The 22,880-nt window shown below is 41.9% G+C and overlaps 1 protein-coding gene across 2 annotated transcripts; it reads right to left on the bottom strand.

Annotated features, from left to right (window-relative positions):
- Nucleotides 1-203: 203 nt before the first annotated feature.
- lpin2 (lipin 2) lies at nucleotides 204-22,720 on the bottom strand. Of its 2 annotated transcripts, none has more exons than XM_068701560.1 (20): nucleotides 22,574-22,720; nucleotides 17,103-17,303; nucleotides 13,703-13,798; nucleotides 12,796-13,157; nucleotides 12,595-12,702; nucleotides 12,364-12,490; nucleotides 11,928-12,267; nucleotides 11,740-11,839; nucleotides 11,419-11,606; nucleotides 10,875-10,968; nucleotides 10,715-10,784; nucleotides 10,531-10,623; nucleotides 10,322-10,404; nucleotides 9,785-9,932; nucleotides 9,234-9,382; nucleotides 7,053-7,139; nucleotides 5,815-5,967; nucleotides 4,593-4,707; nucleotides 3,837-3,940; nucleotides 204-3,180 (listed from the first exon to the last, which is right to left on the bottom strand). In XM_068701560.1, exons 2-20 carry the CDS (start codon nucleotides 17,292-17,294, stop codon nucleotides 3,036-3,038), a joined length of 2,754 nt encoding a protein of 917 aa, XP_068557661.1. In that variant the 5' UTR covers nucleotides 17,295-17,303; nucleotides 22,574-22,720; the 3' UTR covers nucleotides 204-3,035. The 2 variants fall into 2 exon arrangements, with proteins under 2 accessions (XP_068557661.1, XP_068557660.1); XM_068701559.1 differs by lacking the exon at nucleotides 22,574-22,720 and adding an exon at nucleotides 19,715-20,087.
- Nucleotides 22,721-22,880: the final 160 nt, after the last annotated feature.

Below are 22,880 nucleotides of genomic sequence, written 5' to 3'. Positions count from 1 at the left end.
TGATTTATATTCACAGTTTAACAGTAACTCAGTGGGCTGTTATTTGGTTACGTGATTCAATAAAACAAATACAAAATGTGGAATTACCTGAGGTATTTTAACTGTATTAACTTTATTCAAGTATGATACTTCTCTAGCCTGTGGTTACTGTTGAACTTCTTAACTCAGAGTGGAGACGGAGAAAAGCGCAGCACACAAATGTATTCAGTTAGAAACTTTATTCGATACAAATATGACCGCAAGCCACACTTTGTTAGCTTCATTAGGCCTGTATTTTTCTTTTCTTCTTACAACTTATTTTGTTCTTTAAACATACTTTAAACCACATCTCTATACAAATCAAACACAGCATACACGTAAGGTATTTCTGTTGGTCAGACACAATCAAATAGCAAGCATTACCTCCAAAAAAGAATGGAACAAACCCACAAACGATCATACGCTTCATAAGAAATAATAAAACGATAAGGCATCGAAGACAGAAGAATGTGATGATCAGCACACACACTGGATCATTTTCCACAGCAGTTAAGCGAGAACAAACAATATTATATATTTATATATATATATATATATATATATATATATATATATATATATATATATATATATACCACGTATCCCACGATCATAGAGGATGAAGTGTGATTCTTCCACACGAGATGCTTTACTTTCATAGAAAGAATGGAATTCATTTTGTTAATCATAAAGATATATATCTATTTGACTTCACCAAACTTTGAAGAGCACAAGCAAATTAAATCAACGCAAAACACGCATCTTAAATCATCACAAAAACAACTGAGCTACAGAGTGAAAGCGAAATAATGACAATAATAGTGACAATCTGGACGTAGCCATGATCGTAAATTGTGCTTTTTTGTATTGAATGGTTTTCGTCTATCAAGTCTCCGTCCGACTTTTGTCCGATTTTTTAAATCCTCAATAGCACACACTATCATGACACTGTTACACTTGTGCTGGAGGTATGATCCATGTCAGTGGAACGGCACACAAGTCTTCTCCTACGACACAACACACATAATGCCAGTGAAGCGCTTTCAAATAGCTTCCTCAAGTATTTCCTGTTTATCTCCAAACAAGACCCAATGGCTCTTCCTCTGGCTCCTCCTCACCAGAGGCACGGGATCAGTCTTTTCCCTTTCTCTCACTCTCTCTCTCTCACACACACACACACACACACACACACACACACACACACACACACACACACACACACACACACACACACACACACACACACACACACACACACACACACACACACACACACACACACACACACACTTTTAATAATTGCTTTTATTGACATATTTCAGAATAGCTGCGTTGTTGTGGTGTCAGAAGGTCACTCACATAATAAAAACTAGAACTCCTCCACCCTGCATTGATTGCATACTCTGGTCTACTGTCTATGGAGACCTTCAGTGAAGTGCATGTGGGTGAGAGGTGTTCCGGGTTGCACCTGTGGGTGCAGCTTAGACAAAGTGTGTTGGATAAGTCTTGGCAAAGCCACTGAGGGAACATAAGCGCGCGCGCGCACACACGCACACGCGCACACGCGCGCACACACACACACACACACGCACACACGCACACGCACACGCACACGCACACGCACACGCACACCTTCCAGTAGTCATCCTGCAGAGGACCTCCCTAACAGAAAAAAAAGAATCCTTCTTTTAAGCCCTCTCTCTAGATCGGCTCATTGATCCAACTCAAGCGTTACCTTTTACATTTACACATATTTTAATACTTTAGGTTTGCTGAGGAATGTGTATGTACCTTGCATGGTGAAAGTTTCACTGTAAAACAAGGAATACAGATCGTTGTGAAAATGGGATACAAATCTGAAAAAAATTAAATAAAAAATAAGATCGCACAAGGCCTACCAGTTACTGTTAAGTGCATGTTAATGTATGATCACCCATACAAAATACCAATTGGAAGTATTTCCACATCGCATTGGTGATTACTTTTTTCAGACAAGCAAAGGCATCACGATAGAAATCAATAACTTAAACATACCAATTATCATAAATAATGACTGCATTGTTAACAAAACACACTTGATTCGCCAGAGCTCGTATAACAGAAGAATAAATTTAAAATAACAGCGAGACGATACACCACAAAGCTCCTTCATTTTGTTTTTAAGTCACATCTAAATTAGCTAAATGTGCATCTTCACATACTTGTTGGCAAACCTTGAATATTAATACCAACATGACGCATTCGGTACAAAACGTACGCTCTCTCTGGCAATCTGGAATCTGTTCCAGCAACAGTGCACTAATGACCAGTCAGTCAACCCAAAGTCGAGAGTCTGGAACAAAGCTGAGCACCTAAGTAGCTTTCTTAAACCTGCTGAGTATGGTTCATGGAACTTCATGTTTGAGAACAGGACTGGATAACTGTGTGTAGGCAAACATAGCAGCCACAGCTAAATATTACCGGCATATGACTCGTGGCCAGTGTTGATTGCCTACCCTGTGTGTCTTTTTCTTTTTTCTTTTTAGCTTTGAAGGTTTCATTTCACTACTTCATGGCGCTCAGGAAATGTGAAAGAATGTCTTTTCCTTGTGCACAGCTCAGACTCTGGTGCTAAGGGCTAATACCTCGCATGGGGCTTCAGTCGCGTCCCTGATGGCAAATGCAGACCAACCAGTTTGCTAGAAGTCACAGATCTTTACCCCTGTACTTTGATGGGGACTACATAGTGCTCGTTGGGTTAGGATGCCTTCACAGGCACGAGGGAGGAGGATCATTTAGTCGGTGATAGTCTCTAGGGATAATTCATCAGGATTTATTGTTCTGGAGATAACTTCCACTCATCTTGATAATGGGTAATTACTGTTTGTGTCTATGGTCATAACCCTGTTACTGTGTGAGCATGTTTAAGTACTATATAGCAAAAGTTTGGGTTTCAGTCCATGTGTTTCCTGGAGATGCATTCAAGTGCACAGTCCAGCTGCATGTATACGAGCACCTGGGTATCCATACGTGCTGGATCAGACCAGCTCCTCGGGGTCGACGTCTGGTATGGGCTGTCTCCAGTAACAGAAAGAGCTGTACTCCGGCAGGACAAAGGCCTCGTTCTGCTCTTTACTCAACAGAGGGAACACATGCTCCACCAGCTCACTGAGCCGGCTGTACCTGTGGAGAAACACACGAGGTTAGGAAAAGAGAGACAGAAAGGTAGGGACAGACAGACAGACAGAGAACAGAAATATTTATAAAGACTTAAACAATGATATTAACAGGTATTTCTGGCTCATTAGCAATCAAAGAAAAAAAAAATGCAGTAATGCAGGAAAGCTGACAATAAATTTAAGTCCAATATACACTTACTTATATACTTTTAGCTCTGTTTTGGTCTCCACCAACTCCTGAGGCAAGTATCCGTCTCTTTAGCTGCTAAATGCTCCACTATGTTTAACATCTAGTCACTAACTAGTCAGTAAATCAGAGGTGTTTTGGTCTGAAAGGTGCCTTCTGTTGCTGGAAACAAGGAAACAATGAGTTGCAAGACACTAAAAAGCTCTATAAATCTGAGTTTATGCAGAGTTGCATGATAAATCTCTGTGGGCTCATCACTACGATGGACCACTTTCACATTACACAAAGTAATTGTAACTCTGTTAAAATAACATAACCATTAGGGAAGCTTTATGCTTTTATTTCTCTCTCATAAAATATCCCATTTGGTGGGATATGTTTTCGGTACCCTTTTCTTTCTGTGCCAATGTCTAATCCTTACTATTGGGATCTCTACAGTGACACAGACAGAACCAGTCAGTTAATGGACTTACGAGGACTTGTTGCCTTTGGTCTGCTCCTGGATCAGCTCTCCCTTGGGGTTGACTGTGAAGATCCTACATACTGGAACTCCCACCTCCTTGTAGGCAAACACATCCTGGATGGAGACAAATAATCAATTATGATTCATTAAAAAATACATTAAATGCAAATCTTCTTAAAAGTATGAGACTGAAACTTAGTTATATATGATGAAAAATGAGCCACTGGGCATTTAAAAGCCATCTGAGATCATACCATTTTCAGAAAGTAGCTTTCATACATAATACACACTGACATAACAGCCTTAATAACATTAACCACATTTCCTGTTTGTGTTCCACCTAATGCACGTAATGGCAATATTTCCAAATGGAACATTTTGATGCGAGTGCAAGACTGTGTGTTTGCTATTTTGTGTTTTTCTTTTCTTTGGCGAGCGTTGGAGACAGACAGAGGTTTGATGGCCGGCCCAGTGCTTCATCTGGGTGTTGGTGTTTATGCAGCTGAAGATGGGATGCTGTGCACGGCTTGAGCTCTTTTCCACAGACGGTGTCACATGGGACCGAACTTCGCCAGTGACCTCAGCTCAGGTTCAGCCCAGTCCTGATTTCATATGTTTGCGTCTGCTAATTGACAGCCAACGGTTCATGTTGTACTTGCAATACATCACGTCTGCATCGACTTCTGGAAAAACAGCTCTCCCGACATGTGAAAGCAAGCGCTTTAATGTCTGGGAGTGTGACATCTTCAAACATTCATTAACTCACATTAGCTCTATTCCCAAAGGCGGCGTGGAATGGCTGCTTGTTATGCTGGAACAGGTTCTTGATATCTGTAAGGCATTCAATCTTGAAGATCTCCGGTTTCTTCTCAATGACCTCCCTGAAGCAAACAGACAGTTTGATTAGAGCGACACACATATGCATGTCCTTACCACAGGTCACTTCTGAATGAGAGTTGTTAGCGTTCTCTCTTCTGTATTGTTATCTCCTTAGATTAGATTCAGCTTTTCTTCCTATAAAATGAAATCAAGAGGACCATGTAAATAATGCAAAGACAGTATCCGCAACTTAAAGACATGGCACAAAAATCCACATGCTGTAGACTGGTGACACATTACCCATGGCCCCATTTACACCGGCCATTACCATGCATCTTTGGCGATCATCTCTAAGTATGTCACTTCACACATGGCATTGGACTGCGTCTCCACATGTATCTCGAGTGACCACTTGTGAGCGGACCTCAATTCAGCGCTCTATAGGCCAATAAACACGAACATCGCTTCTGTTTGCAAACACAACATGCATGTTGTGTGCACACAGTATTTAAGCCAGAGGGTGGGAGATGTAACCATATGTGTAGAGTAATAGTTGTTTAATTATCTTGACATCGCAAATCATTGTTGCATCCTGTACTTCATATTGTTAACCAAGGTCAATAATGTTTGCATCAATTACCAGCTAAATTGTGCAATGAATAAATGAAAAAAAAAAAAAATTTCAGCGTCACTTTGTTTAGTTCTCCTAAAATAATCCATCCACAGCTCAGTGAGTGGGCTGTGGAATTCTCAACTGTGGAAACCAGGAAATAAAGATGAAAAACTAAAGTTAAGAGACAGTAAGGAGATGAATGCAGAATATATTTCTAGTAGCTGATGGCAAAGCTACCAACTAACTAACTAACCAATTGAAACATTTTGAGTTAGAAACTCACAAGTTTGAGTTTTGTGTAGCTTCAGCAACCTCTGCATACGAAAGGCTTATTATAATGAATGAGGATTTGGAGTCGGAAAAAAACAGAAATATTAAATGTGAAATTAAGTTTGCAGACAAAAAGGATTATACTTTGAGGGGAGACATAAGAGATTGTTTCAAATTGGAGTGATGATTTGTGATAAGGAAGATTTAATGTACGTGATGACTTTAAGGATGTAATTGGCTTCATGACACTGAAACTGGAAGACATTTATATTGTATGTTCTTGTACCTGTGGAAGGCAGAGAAGAGGCTGCTGGGAGACAGCATGAGAGGTCCTCGGGGTAGAATGGTGCCGCCGTCATTGACCCACTGCAGGTAACCTCTCGTCATGTCCGCCATGCCGATAGCTCGTGCTGAGCAGTACAGGAACTTGTAGCCGTTCCTGCCAGTGGAGAGAGCGGTGCTCATTAACAGTGGTTCAAATACAGCTTAATATCACCACCATCATTAGCAATTAGTAAAAATAGCACTTTAATAAGATCACATGCTTTCACAATGCAGTTTTCATGCATTCCAACCATTAGCAATACCCACTTATACTTCAGGATTTCCATATATTCCTGTTATTTCCTGTCAATTTCCATAAATTCCCCATTCCTGAAAGTTTCCACCTTGAATATTCCTGGAATTTTGCTTTGGGGGGGGGGGGCTCACATTTATACCTAGCTGTTAATAATTAAGTAAACCTGCATCAGGGTTCCCAGTCTTTTCGAAAGATAATATTCCAGGAAGTTTTCAGTGATGATGTAGCTGTTATGAGTGAGGGATTGTGTCATACACTAATATGTTCCTCTCTGTGCAGTCTATGGCTATAGCTTCTATGAAATCATCCCTCAGACGCTTATAAATGATGACAAGCTGATCATAGAGTAATGCAAACACACCTTCAGATGTACAGCACTTCACTTGTGTAGCTACAGCTACAAAAGTAAAAACATGTTGTGTCTGGTTATGGTCCATTTCACATTAATAATGCAGCATTGCAAACAAAGTACCGTTAGCCAGTCTTTAGCCTGTGTTTGACTCCCATACAGTTGGGCTGCCATTCATTGATTTCACCCAGCAAACTCTACACACAAGCCTTCTTGCTGCAAACAACAGAGCCAACAACTGCCGTCCTGAAGTTATGCCAATTCAATGAAAAGTTTACTTATATTTATTATAACTACTAATGTCCTGACAGAGTATTTCTATTGTTTGCATGACTAAAGCAGCAAAGACAGGTCGAGATTAAAGTATCGAAAATCACAAAAGGAACCTACAATGGAAAAAGTGGTCGAACACTGACAGTTTCGACAAGTTTTAGTCAAACTTTCTGAGTCATTAACCTCAAAGCACCCTACGCAAACACTGCCAGAGAATATCAACCCCACAGAGAGACTATTGGGAATCAAGCTCAGACAGCGCTAACCACAGACCGACCATCCAGCCTTCCTCTGTGATTAATCAGTGTTGTTGTGCACTTACTCAGCTACTGAGTGGTAGAGCTTGGCAATGCCCTGGTGGGTCCAGTCCTTCCCCAACTGTGGCAGGATCTGTCCAAACACATCCGACCTAAAATATTAAAACAAACACATATGGATATTAGCGACATTAAGGAAGATATATCCATCTATATATGCATTTACACCTTAACTACTCAACCAGTTCATCATAAAGAGAACATGACTGTTCTCCACTAATGAGGATTACGAGCCCATTGGGCAGGAACTGTCTCCACCACATCTTATAGCTGCGTGCTTACAGACTAAAATGTAAATGAGCTCATTATAGTCCGTGTGCTCTTCACCCTGTTGCTCAAAGAATATCACATGTCACAGGTTGGCCTAAAAGGTCACAGAGATAATAAGCTTCAGTCAATGTGGACCTGTTTGATGTTGACCACCTATGGAATTCATAGAGAGGGTGTCAGGCAGACTTGCGGCTAAAGAGACGGAGCTAGCCATTAGCTAATAAACTGATTCTGCATTCACATGGAGAATCTGAAGGCAACAGGACAAGATTTGGGCATCAGAAACATTCAGGTTTCCGTTTGTTTTCCAAGTAGTATTGACCGATTGTGTTCAGCTACCTTTCTGTCGATGATTTTGCTTCTTTTTTTTTTATTGGTTTAAAATGAGGTCTATCTGCTGGCTACACCAGATCCCTAGAAATACAGCCCCTTGCACCCAGAGGCTTATCCGTCGTCAGACCGATAGCTGATGGGTTCCCAGATTGGCTTTGAGCTAATTAAAAAGATTAACATAAATAAAGATGGATTATGGACTTAATATCTGCTATTTGAGAAGGACTTGAATTAGTCTGTGTCTATGAAGTTGCAGAGAGAACTGCACAAAATGTCTAAGAAGGGAAATTAAATATTAAGTGAAACTCATTCATCATCTTTCTTTCTTTCAATAATCCAATCTATCCAATGTTCTACAATAACTTTAAAAAGGGAGAGTTTGAGTTTTTGTAGTGGGCTTGTATGAGGTACTTATCCATAGCTGGTGTTTAACCTGCAGCAGATGGCTTCCGGCACGCCCCCAGTTTGGAGAGACATGGAGTTGGAGCAAAACAATGCACTGCTGTGAACGGGGGCAGCAGCAAAACATATTTAATCACCTAAAGAATAATCTATTTTGAGAATATTTTCACTGCTATGTCTTGCTGTCAGACAGCAGTTTCCATTTCACTTAGATGAAGCCGAACTGACCCTTTAAAACTAAAATCAAGGCTGCAGCAGATCAGCAACTCCAGTGTTCTGTGCGGTAAAATCACTGTTTTTGTCGACAGAGTCTGGTGCCTTTGATGAAAGCACGGATAGCTTCAGTTCCCCGTCGCAAAGAGACATCTGATGACTAGGTAGAGCAATTGAAATACTCTTAAGTATAGCGCACCCTTAAACGGATATTGATAAATCTAGGTGGACGTTTTTTATGGTGCCTAAAATAAGTTTTGCTGATGTCCCCGTCCACAGCAGTAGATTGCTTTGCTACAATGGTACTCCCGTCTGCTCTCCAAACTGCGGGTGTGCTGGCCGTCTTCTACAGTAGGTAAAACACTGATTATGAATAAGCACCTCACAAAACCCCCACCTGTAGGCCTCCATCTGCAGTGATCACACTAGTCACCAAATAAGGAGAAATATTTCACAGTATGTGGCCAATTTATAGACACGAGACTAAAAATAACACAACACCTCTACAGAGGCTGCCTTGCTAAAACTCAAATGACTTTCTTTCTTGCAATACGGACGCTTACAGGTCATGATCAAAGATGAGCATATATTTTTTTTTTTTATGTAATTTATTTATAAGAGTATATATAATGAGCACACACAAGCAGTTGATATTATAAGCAACCTAAGGGAAACAAAATGGCATGCAGTGGTGGAGAACCCATGAGCCCTGGACAATGTTACGTGTTGTAACAATAACATAGTGATTTACTGTGTCGTTCAGTACTGCCCACAATCAGCATAGTTAAAAGAAAGTAGAACTGTTTTCCTTACTTTCATTAAAAGCTGGTTTGTGACAAATCCGTGTCTAGTATTTGTGTACAATCACGTGCTATGTAGTGAGATAAAAGTAGATTAATGCCTCATAAAGGTTCAGCACCATCACTCTGATCAAAGGAGTTGTAAGACGGTTGCTGTGAGTCACGTACTTGGTGATGGTGCCATCAATGTCAGATATAATGACTTTGTCGTCCCAGTTCCACATGTAGATTGTGCCCTCGCAGCGGCATGTGCCCTGGTACTGGGTGGTGATGCTAAACGTCACATCATTAGGTCCTTCCTTCAGTTTCAGACTGGCCTGGTAACACAAGGAAGACGATCAAAACATCTGGAGGCACCGGCAATATCATCCACTGGCATGTGTTCCAACAGCATAGGCATTACTCTCCAGAATGATTTGTTTTTGCCACAGTATAAATTAACATATACTGGTCTTTAGCGCCCCCTACAGACTGTAAGTGGGACTAACACTATGGAGGTCATAGCAAGCCAGCAGAGGGAGCGCTAATCTACAGCAAAAAACAATTAAAGCACAAATCTAAGAGTGCTATCTACTCTGAAAATCAGCCAGCTGTTTTTGAATATGTAACCATCAAATAAAAGTGCAGTTTAATAATGTTATAACAGTACTATGCCATACTTTCAAGAAGATGGCTAGATGACTGAGGAAGGAAATCACGTGTGTAAAGACTGTACTTACTATCTGATCAGAGGAGAGGCGTAGTGACTTCCTGTAGGTGGGTTGGCCTGGGTGGTGCTGAACATCTACAGGCTGCAGTCTCTCCTGACAAGACACAGCGCTCACTTCCTTGGCCTCTTCATCACTGGACGAGTCTCCTGCTTTAGGACTACAGGGAAATGACAAGAATCAGTGTCATCTTTTGCTGTATATATTTAAATGACTTCAGCTGCGAGTAAAATACAGGTTAACGTTACTGTTAGCAAACCTATGCTTGCATATGTATTGATCCTATTTGATTATTTTGTGCAACTTCTAAACTATAAGATTCGAAGCTCATTAAATACATAAAATTAAACTTGACTTGTAACTGTGCCAAAAACACCTTTGTTTGTCGACTTTAATCTCTAACAATATAATGCGATCATGCCGAGCTTGTCATAAAAACAACAGATTTATAAAGCTTTGGATTTTTTTTTACAATGTCATTTCAGAGTTCGACATGTCACTGAACTCACTTGACTTGACTGAGTATTCATAAACTTTGGTACCACTTACGGCAAGGGCAGTTTCTCCTGAGACATGGAGGGTCCTCCCTCCTCCAGATGACACTCCTCCTTGGTTTCAAGCTTAGTCTCTGACTGGAAGAGTAAAAAGGGGAAATATCCCAAGATATAAAGTAAATATAAAATCTAAAGACCATACACATTGACGTGAAAGAAGCCGATAGATTTGAAGTGTTTCTTTAATACTTATAACGTGCACACCTGCTTGATTGTACTATCTGCCCTTTTTCGCCAGAACCACCAGCGGCCGGACTTCTTTGGCATTTTCTCCTTCACCCAGGCCTCCTCTGTAGCCTAGGATAAACAGTTAATGATGAGCTCGTTAAAGATGACAATGATCCACATGTAATCACAACAAACAGAACAGAAAACCTGGATCAGTTACCTTTGGTAAATTCTTCTGAAATGCTTGTAGACTTAAAATCAAAGGTGCAGCAAGAGTCCAATTATAATATCTAAGAAAAAAGGCATTAGTTAAGAGATAATATTCACCACACTCTCTTGTTCATTTCACGTGTGAAAAGAAAAAAAAAAGGCTTACTTACCTATTTCCTATCTTTACTACCAGGTTGGGGTTATCTATAATTGCTGGATTTTCCGCAAATTCAAGATAGGTGATGATATGCTCCATGAACCTTTCTGCAAACACAGAAGGGAGGTGGAACATTAATTAAAGTCAGTAGATGAAAGGTCAGTGGTGGTGAGTCGTATCATCGTACTTAAAGCCACACAGAGAGATCAGGGAACTTTTTTCTCTTCCATTGGCCACATCAGCTGAAGAGTGTATGAGACACAAGAGAGAAAGTACCGTCGGGATTCACACCCATTCAGATCGACACTTTGAGCCTTAAAGGGCAATGTGGGCACAAGCATTTTCACAGTTACACACACCAATCTGACTTTATATGGAACAGAGCCTCCATCAACAGTGGATTGGAGGCCTTCTAATGTGGCCAATAAAGTCAGGTAACTTCGTAGTTACACAACGAATTCAGCACGTCTCTCCTGGCTTAGGTTAACTTTCTGTCCCGCATAAAAGTCCTAAGTGCACATTCGTCTACATTTTTTATGAGAGCCATCCTAGGTTACCTTTGGATATTTCAGCATTTTCTGTGAGGCCTCCACACAGAGAAAGAGTGACGTCAGGGAGGTCACTCGCTGAGTCAGAAAGACACTCTGTCCCGCTGTCAGCTGCTGCGCTGCCCACCGACTGTGGAGACTGTGAACCAGAGTGCATCTCCGAGTCCATCCAGTGCTTCGTCGCTGCCTCAGACTCACTGAAGCAACAAAAGAGAACAACACGTCACGATGCTTCATTTGGTATTAAAAATAGACCACATTTAGCTTCCCATTTTTAATTAAAAACAGGTCAGGCAGTGACACAATTAGGTGCCTCTTTCATAATCTAACCTCTTAGGAAAATATCTTGCAGCAACATCAGGTTCAAGTACATTCAGGTCATCTAGGTAGATATCCTCAGGACCCTGATGCTGGCTCCGCTTTGGGACACCTTCATTCAACGACAGAAGCATTCATCGGTTAACGTGCGATCGCAGCTAACCAGGAGACGATGGAAAAAAGGGGGCCGCCGAACATACCTTTCTTCTTAGAGGGGGAGTCGCTCTGTTGGCTGTTGAAAGGGGTGGAGGTTGCCACATTGGGAGGCAGGACATCCAGGGGCTCTGTGGGGGTCAGAGGGCTCCCCGAGGTTATGGTGCCGACCGATGCGAGAGGAATCACAGGCGATACAGTGGTCATAGGGGTGCGTGGCTCAGGCTTCACAATGGTACACACTGAGGAGGAGGAGGCACCATTTCCCCTTTCAATCTCAGGCTCGTTCTCCATGGCCTCAGAGCTAAGGATTACACGGAAGTGGGTGCTCTCCGATGGGGTGATGGTCACCGTCTTTATAAGCTCTGGCCTCTCTTTTTTAGTGATCTGAATTTTGGATAACAGGGAGAAAAAAAAAGTTACTAAGAGGAGAGTATACTGAGAACTATCTGCCCCTCAATATTAGTGGAGCGAGGCGCTTACCCGGGTTGTTTCTGGAAACTCCCCCCAGGTCCACTGCATGTGGGACTCGGCTCTGAGCAAACTCTCTGAGGGCCTGACCATCAGTTCAGAGTCACTCTTTGGGGAAAAGGCCTGAGACAAGCCATGACTAAAGGGACAGTAGAACAAATACAAACAATCAATAAGATGGAGTCTATTTATGCGTCTCTGGAACATTTTTGCTGATGGCTCCGTGTTCTTGTCGATACATACCTGTCATTTGACGGCCAGTCCCCATCCGACAGTGGATATCCATCAAGGTTGTGTCTGGCTGCAGGTAATTTGGGATCAATGTCCCGCATTGTGGTTACGGAGGGCGACCTAAGTACAGGGTGAAACAGATATACAATAACTAACTCCTCTCTATTTAAACAGATCTCTGCTACAAACAGTGAGCGTTGACCCTGAACCTACCTGGAGACATGTGGTGCAGCTTCCTCATCAGAGGTCATGTCCATCTCAAAGATCTCTTCATTCTGCCCAGAGCTGGACATAGCAGCAGTCGTAGCAGCAGGTGCGTTAGCAGCAATAGCATTACCAGTAGTGACGGACATTGGCGGGGTCAGCTCCTCTCTTCGAGGGTCCCCTTTGTGCTTCTTCCTCCGTTTCTTCTTCTTTTTTGTGGCCCCGGTGCTCGGAGCAGGAGGCTCGGGTGGGTCCTCTGGGTCGGCGGGGTCATCCTCCAGATCTTTTAGTGCCCTGTGCTCAACCTCGGACATCCAGAACAGGTGACTCTCGGTGGGGATTGGGGAGGTGGCCAGGTGGGCGGGGACAATCTGCAAAAAGCATTAAAGAGAATCAGGAGAAGCTTGAGGCTTAAGAAACAAGTGCAAACCAAAAGAGCATTGCTGATTCATAGTGTCTGTTCCTAGCCTATGTTTGAATTCCACAAGAACAGGGTTGTTCTCACTGCTTAGTTTTCACAATGAGAGTTTAAAAAGCTTGAGCAATAGGTCACCTGTCAAATACAGTAACTACATTAGAGTAAATATTATCTCACACAAACATTTCCCTACTCTGAGTCACCGTCTTTCTTGAGTAGTGTGTACAGAACCACGCTGAATCTGATATGATCATCCTTAAGAGAATTAACATTTCCATTGAATAATGCAACAACAACAAATCAGAAACATGTACAGATGCTGTAGTCGATGTATGATAGAAAAACTATTTGCAGTGCATTCAACATCTCACTCAACTTTAGCTGCTATGCTTTACACAGTACAAACCAATCTAAATTAAAGTTAGTGTTATAATTAACCTGCAGCAGTATTGTTATTTCAATGTAATCTCATTGATCTGTAGATAGTCAGGTACTCACATTAAGCTGCTCCGCCTCCTGAACAAAAAAGGCCTCTCCATTGTCACCAAGCTTCATGTGCAGCTCTACTGGCTCTCCATTCACTTCAATGTCAATCTGGAAGAGTTTGGCAGAAGATCAAAGCAATATAATGATACGTTTTATTCGGAAATCAAAATAATATAGAGGACACTGAAAATGGTGTTTGCCTGATGTCTATAATCAGCATGTATGCATCCATCTAGATCTGATTATGTCATTTTAATTGCTAACAATTGGGGTTTTATTATACTTTCAAAATGACATGTCAGGCCACACTTTAGCTACTTACAGCCTCATCTTTCTCCCGGGGCTTTACAAAACTTAATAACTGTATGGGTCCTCTGGGCTTGCATTCAGTCAACCCTGCCAATAGAGCAGGGACATTCACGTTTGCCAGACAGGCAAACCCCCAGCGGACCTGAGGCTATTCAGAAACTCGACACCAGAAAAGCAAAAACCAGATCACGTCTGGTAGAAACTACAGAGGAGGCAGAATTTGACTCACAAGTGCCCAGCCCAGTCTGACAACCTGAAACCAAATCATCAATATTCATTTATCAACTAAATGGACACCAACATCGTCTATTCCAACACCACCACCACCACCACCACCACCCCCCCCCCCCCCCCCCCCCCCTTTCTATTGCAAACCGTCATGTTGCAGCTTTTCCTTTCCTGCCGGTGTGGTGTCTCAGCAGCCTCACGATGTAATTTCAACCCCTCAGTCTTGCTAAGGGCAATTCATGTATGCTGAGTGATGGCTGGGAATTTCAATAACCAATTAATAATGAGCCAGAATAAATGAGATTCCTCTTCAACCTCTCACAGCCGGTTACATTCACTTGGCCGAGTTGTGGATTTACAAACACCATGCTGGATTACTGGAATTACTAAAGGCAATGGCTGCCGGCAGATGTTCAAAATTAGGACATATAATTGGGTTGTTTCTCTCTGACAGAACAACCTGAAGTAACTTTTGAAGTTCATCTTAACTTCTGACCAGAAGAAAATAAGAACTACTTATGCATAACTGACTTATTTTGTTAATATTCCAAATGTTTTAAGAATCAGAAAGTACTTAGAAAAAAACATTGGCAACCAGAGGTACTAGTTTATGGGCACAGACACTACATCAATAGCCAAAAATGTATTAGGATTTGGCCGGAAACTACAGTTTTATTCTCACTCTGAAGTTTTGAGAAACAAATCTGAATAATCATTCATATCACACGCGCACACACACACACACACACACACACACACACACACACACACACACACACACACACACACACACACACACACACACACACACACACACACACACACACACACACACACACACACACACACACACACACACACTTTTGTAGCAGCAGCTCTAAATGATCTGATAAGTGGTCTCAGGGACACATGCATAACTGTTTCTTACACAACAGCCCTTCATGTTGAGGCCTTCTTCTTCACGTTTCCTCCCACGCATTCAAGTTGTAGAGCTGTTGCCATAGAAACCCTATCCAAGCCCATCAGCATTCTGGGTCGGTGGTTAGACAGCATCAATCCCCCAAAAATCATCTCCCACTCTGATCCTCAAGCAAGTAAATAAGCCTTTTTTGAGTCAGAGTGCATCATTTACTGTTCTAAGAATAGAAGTCATGGACAAGTTCACCATTGATAGTGATGCGGTGGGAAAACACACACGCAATTATAATTCCCGTCTTATTTTAGCCATTACTAAACACTAACTGAATAGGATTATTCAGAATGGTTATACAAAACGATAAACTCAAGTAACTTATATTTTGCACACAAGAAAGGTTGTGTTGACTGAGACTAAAGCAGGTTACAGATCTCTGAGCAGATATTTAGCTCTACATTAACTTACAACATCAACAACAGGCTGAACTTGCTCTCCCAACCATCAAGTAGGCCAAAATGTCCTTTTCTCAGGTGAGAATTGAGACTAAACAAGTACTGTTGTTCCTGAACCATGACTAATTGGATCTTATTTCCAAGCTAGGCAAATATACTATCAAGGCAGGAGAAAAGCCCAGAACATCCCATCTGTGTTCTGCAAACAGAACCAAACACTTCCCCGAATGGTTCAAAGATGATAAATTGAGGGCTATTAATCGCTGCAGAAGCCCCTCGACATGCGAATGGGTAACCCGACTGGTAAATGAGGCAATCTATATTCAGCGAGGCATACGGACAACCCAAACCATCGATCCCTTTCCATTTAAACATTCAAAAAGGAAGAAGAACTTGCATTAAGTCTAGTTTGCTCAAAGACAAATGTTAATGGCCCAGAATACACAAACAGGTGCTTTTAGGTCACCAATAACAATGATAAAGCGTGCCATCATCCTGTTTAGTGCAATATTACACAGCAGAATCACTCAGAGAGATTGTTTACAGTTTTTGATTGCTTTGCTCAAATATATATCGTAAAGTAGCCAGACCCATCCAATTGTGTTGAAAGGAAGGCTAACGTTTACCGTACAGCCTTCAGCATCGTAAATAATCTTGGTCCATACTAACACGCCTGAGAACGCATATCACATGACCATTCCATTCATATGCTCGGTTGCAAAAAGAATACTATGGAGAAAATTTAAATCAGAGATTTTTGCTTCTTTGCTTGATGGAACTGTTGCTGAAAGGCGGTCAAAGCTGCAGCAAACATAGATTGGGAGTCTTTGCAAAACAACAAGGTCAGCAATGCAATTCCTGTAATTCGTTTTCCATGTTGAATCAAGGTTGATTTTGTTTGTTTTCTTACAGAAAAGGTTGACCTGATAGAGGCGCAATAAATCAAGGGAGGACACGTCATGACTGATAAGACACAGCACTCATAAAAAGGAAAAAAAAAAACACCAAAAACATCTGGGGAAAAAAAGAGAAAGAAGCTAACTTGGGTCTCTGCCTCATCATAAAGTATCAATTTCCACCCGCCCAGACTAAAACGTAATCCCAGAGTTTTCAAACTACAACAGGGTCAGGAGCGTTTTTAGAAGTCTCTGTATTATGGGGTTTGAAAACAAATATGTTTTAGTGTGGATTTAGCCTAAATTAAGAGTCCGTTTTAAGAAAAGCTTTAAGTAATCTGGCTTAGTTTGGACATAACCATTAATAAACACACTTACTGTATATAAGTTATCTTAAAGATCGAATTGTCATACAGCTTAATTAAAGTGTTCTTCAAAAGGGAAACAAAACATCTGTAGTTGGCACACACACACTTTCTTTCACACTCATCCTCTCAATTGTTTCCTTATGTAGATTCATAAGCTTGTACGTGTCTTGATATGGAGCATTTTAATAATTACATGACTTCCACATGACAGTAAGTACACAAAAACACTTTTTTCAGACTTACCACTTTCTCCTTGGAGCGCAGTACACCCAGCTTGCCAAAGCGCACATGGAATGGTGAGCACTGGTAGGTGCCGTCTCTCTGGCGGACCACCACCACATCAATACAGCCCGACAACGTGGCCTGATTAATGCCCTTGTACAGTTCTTTCACGGTTACCAGCACCTGACCTGCCAGCTGGCCCACGTAGTTCATGGTGTTTGCCTGGATGGGGGGGGAAAGTACAAAATATTAGCTGAGTTAGGGGGGAAAAAAAACACAGGATGAGGAAGTACTGTTCAGCAAGAGTTCAGAGGAGGAGACAGTTTTGGCTCATACAAGTTGTGAAATCGAATAAGTTTCCACTTGACTGAGCACGTTCTCAGTCTATCCCCTGTTGTCTCTTCTTTTAAGCATCTTCTTCTGGACAGTGGGACGATCCCATTTGTCTTTTGATATTATTCCTCAGATCCCTCTCTGCATGCCCTGTGGTGTCTGTTATCTCCTGACCTGCATACAGACTGCCAGAGTGCCACTGTTACCCCGTCACTGGCCGCTGTCCCACATGAACAACATCAGAGAGGGGGGGCTGAAACAATGAAGAGACAACCTCACACAGAGTTCACAGTGCCCGTCTGCAATGGAAGCAGCTGACTTCCTGTTTTCAAGCCATAGAACTACTAAAAGCCGTAGTTCTATGGCTATAATTAGACGGACTAGGATTGACCCTGCAGATCTACTCAAAGCAGTTTTTGTTGCTCGGGAGAAGCGGTTTCTAAGATTGTAAACTATTTAACAAGTTGAAGCTGCTAAATCAAAGAGAAAATTCCACACGGGCCTCAGTTCATCACACAAACTTTCCAGCCTTCTCGTGGCCTCATTACTGAACTAGATTATTTGCAATCCTTTCTGTGCACTGTGTGCAACAGAGTGCATATGACCATTAACCTAGCAAACAGGATTTCTGGTTTGTTCAGGTCAGGGTCTAGTTCAGCTGGTAAACATCAACACTCTGTTGACTTCATTGGGTTTATGCAACATGAAACGTTCCCATGTCACACTGGCCTTTTGTTCAGAGTCTAGCCCTGGGGGGGGGGGGGGGGGGGGTAGATAATAGGGACATTTGTGCAAGGGTGGCATCGTGGAATATATGGGAAACTGGCATGGTGAGTAAGCTAATGAATAGATAGCAATAGCAATAAAATACTAACATGCGGGTTACTCAGAATAATTCACACATGTCTAACCACACACAAGCAAGTAATCAGCATCAAATCAAACAGCAACCACTGTAAGCTGACAGTTCAAAGGGTTGTAGAGGGGTTGACATGAGGCCTGTCAGCAACAGAAAGCTCTCAATCATCTCACAGAACTCCGCTCCACATTTGTAGACACAGTGGATGGAAAAACACGTATGCCTGAGCTGACGCTCTTTGTTGACGTTCACTACAATGACACTCTTCTGGAAGATAACGTGCAACTACAATCTGAAGGAAAGTAACCAGTCACAATTATAAGACAGTAAACAAACCTTTGGAAAAATCTTTTTAAAGTTTATTTTACTACGACTGCTTGTATGGCAGAACAAAGTTCTAAACTAAACACAAGTGTTATTGTAAAGCTGGACTTTATACAACCAGACACATGGTTCCTTCGAATGCCTTCAATGTGTTATTCTGAATGATCCCGAAAACTGAAATCACAACAAGCCGTTCAGTGGAACATTTTTAAAATGTGGAAAAGGTTTTAATCTGTCAAAAGACACCTAAAATAAACAATAACAAACAACAACTCCACGATTACAGCTGATGTCATTATTTGTATCGAAATATGAATCACATCACTTAAACAAAGGCAGTGTAATTACTACCATCTTCAGTTTTATATGTACGTAGTATTCAAATGGCATAGTAGTCAAACGTGTATGGCTACCTTGTTCCCCTTTGGTGTACTTGTGTTATGGTGATCAACGCTGATACACACAAAGTTACTCAAAAGGCATCGATTTAGTAGATGAAAACTGTAATACACAGATGAAGCCTTTAATCTCAGAGGGACCAGGGAGCATAAAAAAGCAACACACCTCAGCTGCAACATAATGTCACTGTGCCACTGTCAGGGGTAAAAGGTTCACATGTGGCAGGCTAATCGTCAATTATTTACATGTTGTTTTTTTCCTTATCTGGATTTTCTGTATTTCTGAAAACCCAAAACAGTCTTGTGATTAACTTTCACTTTAATTTTGACACCACAGAAAGTTACATTGTAGGTGCTCCTGTCCTCTCGACTGAAGTTTGTCATAACAACAAGGCCCTAAATATCTATAAAATAGTCATTACGTAAGGGTGAATATTCTTCATTAAAAGCAAAAATGCAGACTTCATGACCCAGCCATGAGACCATCTTAAATACAAACACTTCACCAGTGTCCCACCCTCTTCTTTCATAGTCCAGAAGAAAAGCAGTCATGAATGTAGCCCTGAAACAATACCTGTCAGGTATCAAGCCACGAGGCTTGGTCACAATGATAAGCCAATAAATCCAAGTAACCTGCCAAACCAAACAATACAGAACAGGATGTCTAACAGTATAGAAGGCCCTCCTGCATCAGGCGAAGGCTGTCGGCGCTGACTCACCAGGGACCAAGACAACTTGAGAGAGGACTCCTCCTGTTCACTGGTGTCTGTGTTGTTGTCTGTGTTGCCTCCCAGGAGCTCCCTGTCCCCCCAGGATCTCTGTCTCTTCATCACAGTCAGTAGAGCACCAGCTCTTACTTGACCTGCCTCAGGACACTCCACTAGGACCAATGTTTTCCTCCCGCGGATTATGATGATGGTGCATTGCTGCCATCCTGAATCCGATCTCAAATGTGGCCCACCTAATCACGTTGGAACAAACCCTTCACGAGGGTAAATACCAGTACACCGCTATCTGAGGCGATTGCGCAAGGCTGTCGTAAACTTTGCCATCCTTCATCTGGGCTATTCTTTGCAGGATCTGCTCGATCCAGTCTGCTGACAGGACACAAAGGGCTCAGCCAATGGGACGGCCTCTTTAAGATGGCGGTGTAATGCTGATAAGGGATAGCGGATTCCTGTGAACGGCTACTCAATGTTTTTCCCTGATAAGGGTACACGCTCGGGGGGGGGGGGGGGCAGTCCTCTGCAGCGTGACGTTCTTGCACAGTCAGTCACATGTACGGTGCGATCGTTGCTGCGCGTGCTTGTTATTGTGCGTGACTAATCAAATGACAGATTGGCTGCAGGAGTCAACCAACCAATGGATCCATTGGACTTCAACTTGTTGCTGTTCTGTCGCTCATTACCCTTGAACTTTTAGACCCCAAACACGTGATCGCAAAAGTGAACAGGTGAAAGTTCTGTAAATAGCAAAGGGATAATCTCTGTGGGGAATAGTCTAGATTAAATATCAATATAGCTTGCTGAAATTAGCCCACGTGCTATTTCAAATCGTATCGATATTTATTACATATGGAATGGGTACGCTCATGAGATGTAGTCCACACAATGATGAATTCAAACATGTTTTTTGACAACAGGAGGTTGTCGCTGGTCCGTCTTCCAGCGTCTGCCTGCCTGGTTTATCTTCTAAACGAATGCTAAGATGAACATAATGCATGAGGCTCTTCCAAAAATGGCCTCATCCCCACTGTCCCATCTGCTAAACCTTTTGTAAACACCATCAAACCAAACACACGGGCCTACTGGGTGAAAGGCTGCTGGTTCATCCTCCCCCTGCTAGGATCGGTTCTGTGTTTGAATACTTGAGAAGAGCCATGAGCAAAAAGACAAATACTTTCCATTTAGAGAGAACCCTCACCAAATAACCCATAAGTGTAGAAACCCTTGCCTTCGTACATTTAAGAATTACAAGACCAGGCATCTGAGTATTATGGTCCGAGTTACTTTCACAACAACATTTTGGTCAAGTGCACATTTGCTTCAACGATGTGACAAAAGAATCAGTCCTGTGACTGAGCAGGCCAACCAGACAACACACGGTTCATGTTACACTCTCAAGTATTAAGTTACACTTGTTACGTGTGTAACATAAACCATAACAACAACAACAACCCCAAACAGACAGGCTTTTGTGTTTACACATCATGCAGTGCTAGAAAAACAAAGCTTTTTGGATGGAGGTTACAGAGTAATAGTCAGAAAGAAAAAGCCAAAAAGCACTTTACAGTGCTTGTTTTTTTACTTTTAGGTGAAGGTACAACAAATCCATTACTTCCTCAAATCTTCTTTAGCTGCAGTAAACGTAGAAAAAGAGGAGACAAATGCTTTTCATGTTTGGTAAACTGCAATTTGTTCAATCTTTGCTGGTAATTGTGTAGGCTGTAGTTGGTGGTGTAATGCGTTTTACTGGCAAGTGTTTTAAATACTAATGTTTTAGTCTACATAACACAGCAAGGTGTAACATCTCCACAAATTACAGCCTACAAAAGGACCATGAATTAAACACCTCTCAGTGTAAACAGCTTAAACAAGAACTGAACAGTCAGGAAACATACAAGGCTGTTGACTGCCTACGTTTTAGCTTGTAAACATAATATAAAAGAGTGCAAAAGAGATCAAATGTACTGCTGTCATTATATAGCTATCAAACTGATTCAAAGTATTTAGTTTTTGTAAGGTTACCTTGGTAGTGACAGACATTTGAACGTCCATAACTAAGGGACAGTGTCAGTGTTGGACTATTTCATATTACACATCTATTTGAAAAATACAGAGGTTTTTGTTAATTGTTTTTTAAACGCAACCAGCCACAGGCAGGTGGTGTATTTGGTGAGGTGGCAACACTGCTTTCAAGACAACACCACGTAGGAACGTGAGCAGTTAACCAACTACAAAACGTGAATTAACGCAACACACAAGCCAGCTGCATTTCGCACAGTTGTTTGCGGCTTAAAAAAATGCTAAGTTCGGAGATTAAAGCTGCCATAGTGCTCGATTGAAATGTCACCAGCAACGTTAACACAAGCGTTGTAACGTCAGATGAATGGAAAACACGGAAATATATTTAAACAGAAACCAAAAAACGGAATTTGAAATTTTGTTAACTGTGTAGTGCAATGCTTGACATTCGTGGATATCTAAATCATAAACGGTTGGGCAGAAAATGTCGACAGGAAAAAAAATGAATGGAGACGAGGCTCAGCTAGCAGCTAGCTTTAGCGTCAATGTTATCGTGGGTTTACAGTTAATAGCAAACGGAGAGAAACGGTTAGGACGGTTAGCCGCGGCTAACGGCAGGTCAACGGATTTTAATGAAAAGCGGTCACGTAAATGTGTTAACGTTACGTGATGAATGAATTCCCCGTAGCTATGTCTCCGGGTTAAATGAATCCACCGTAGCTAACGTATGTTAGCCAGTTTCCAGGCTAGCTAACGTTAGCTGATGGTTAACGTTCCTGTCAGAAATAAACAGCTATCAAGCGGGTTGAAATCATCACATCGCTGACTATTTACCTCTCGGGTTACTCCAGCGGGATCCTGCCGACGAAGCACGTTTATGTCTTCAGCGAGTCCCCATATTTGTGACTGTGAAACTCCTCCAGAAGAGACTCCCTGACGTGTCCGCGTCGTGCCCGGGACCACCGTGGCTGACTGGTTTGAAACCAGCAGGGAGCTGAAGTTGATGGGACAGAGAGCCGCAGAGTGGCGGCGCACTCACACAGCTGGTGTGGCTCTTTTATCCAGGGTTAATTTATCTTCGTAAACAATGTAGTTAAACTTAGAGCTCCATCGTTTTATTTAGTAGTACTTTGCCCTGGGC

Source organism: Cebidichthys violaceus, unplaced genomic scaffold (assembly GCF_023349555.1).
Source record: "Cebidichthys violaceus isolate CVI_PGR_0920_01 unplaced genomic scaffold, fCebVio1.0.p SCAF_8, whole genome shotgun sequence".
NCBI classification, from domain to species: Eukaryota; Metazoa; Chordata; class Actinopteri; order Perciformes; family Stichaeidae; genus Cebidichthys; species Cebidichthys violaceus.
Note: the sequence above shows the minus strand (reverse complement) of the source record. Positions and strands in the feature narration are given on the sequence as shown.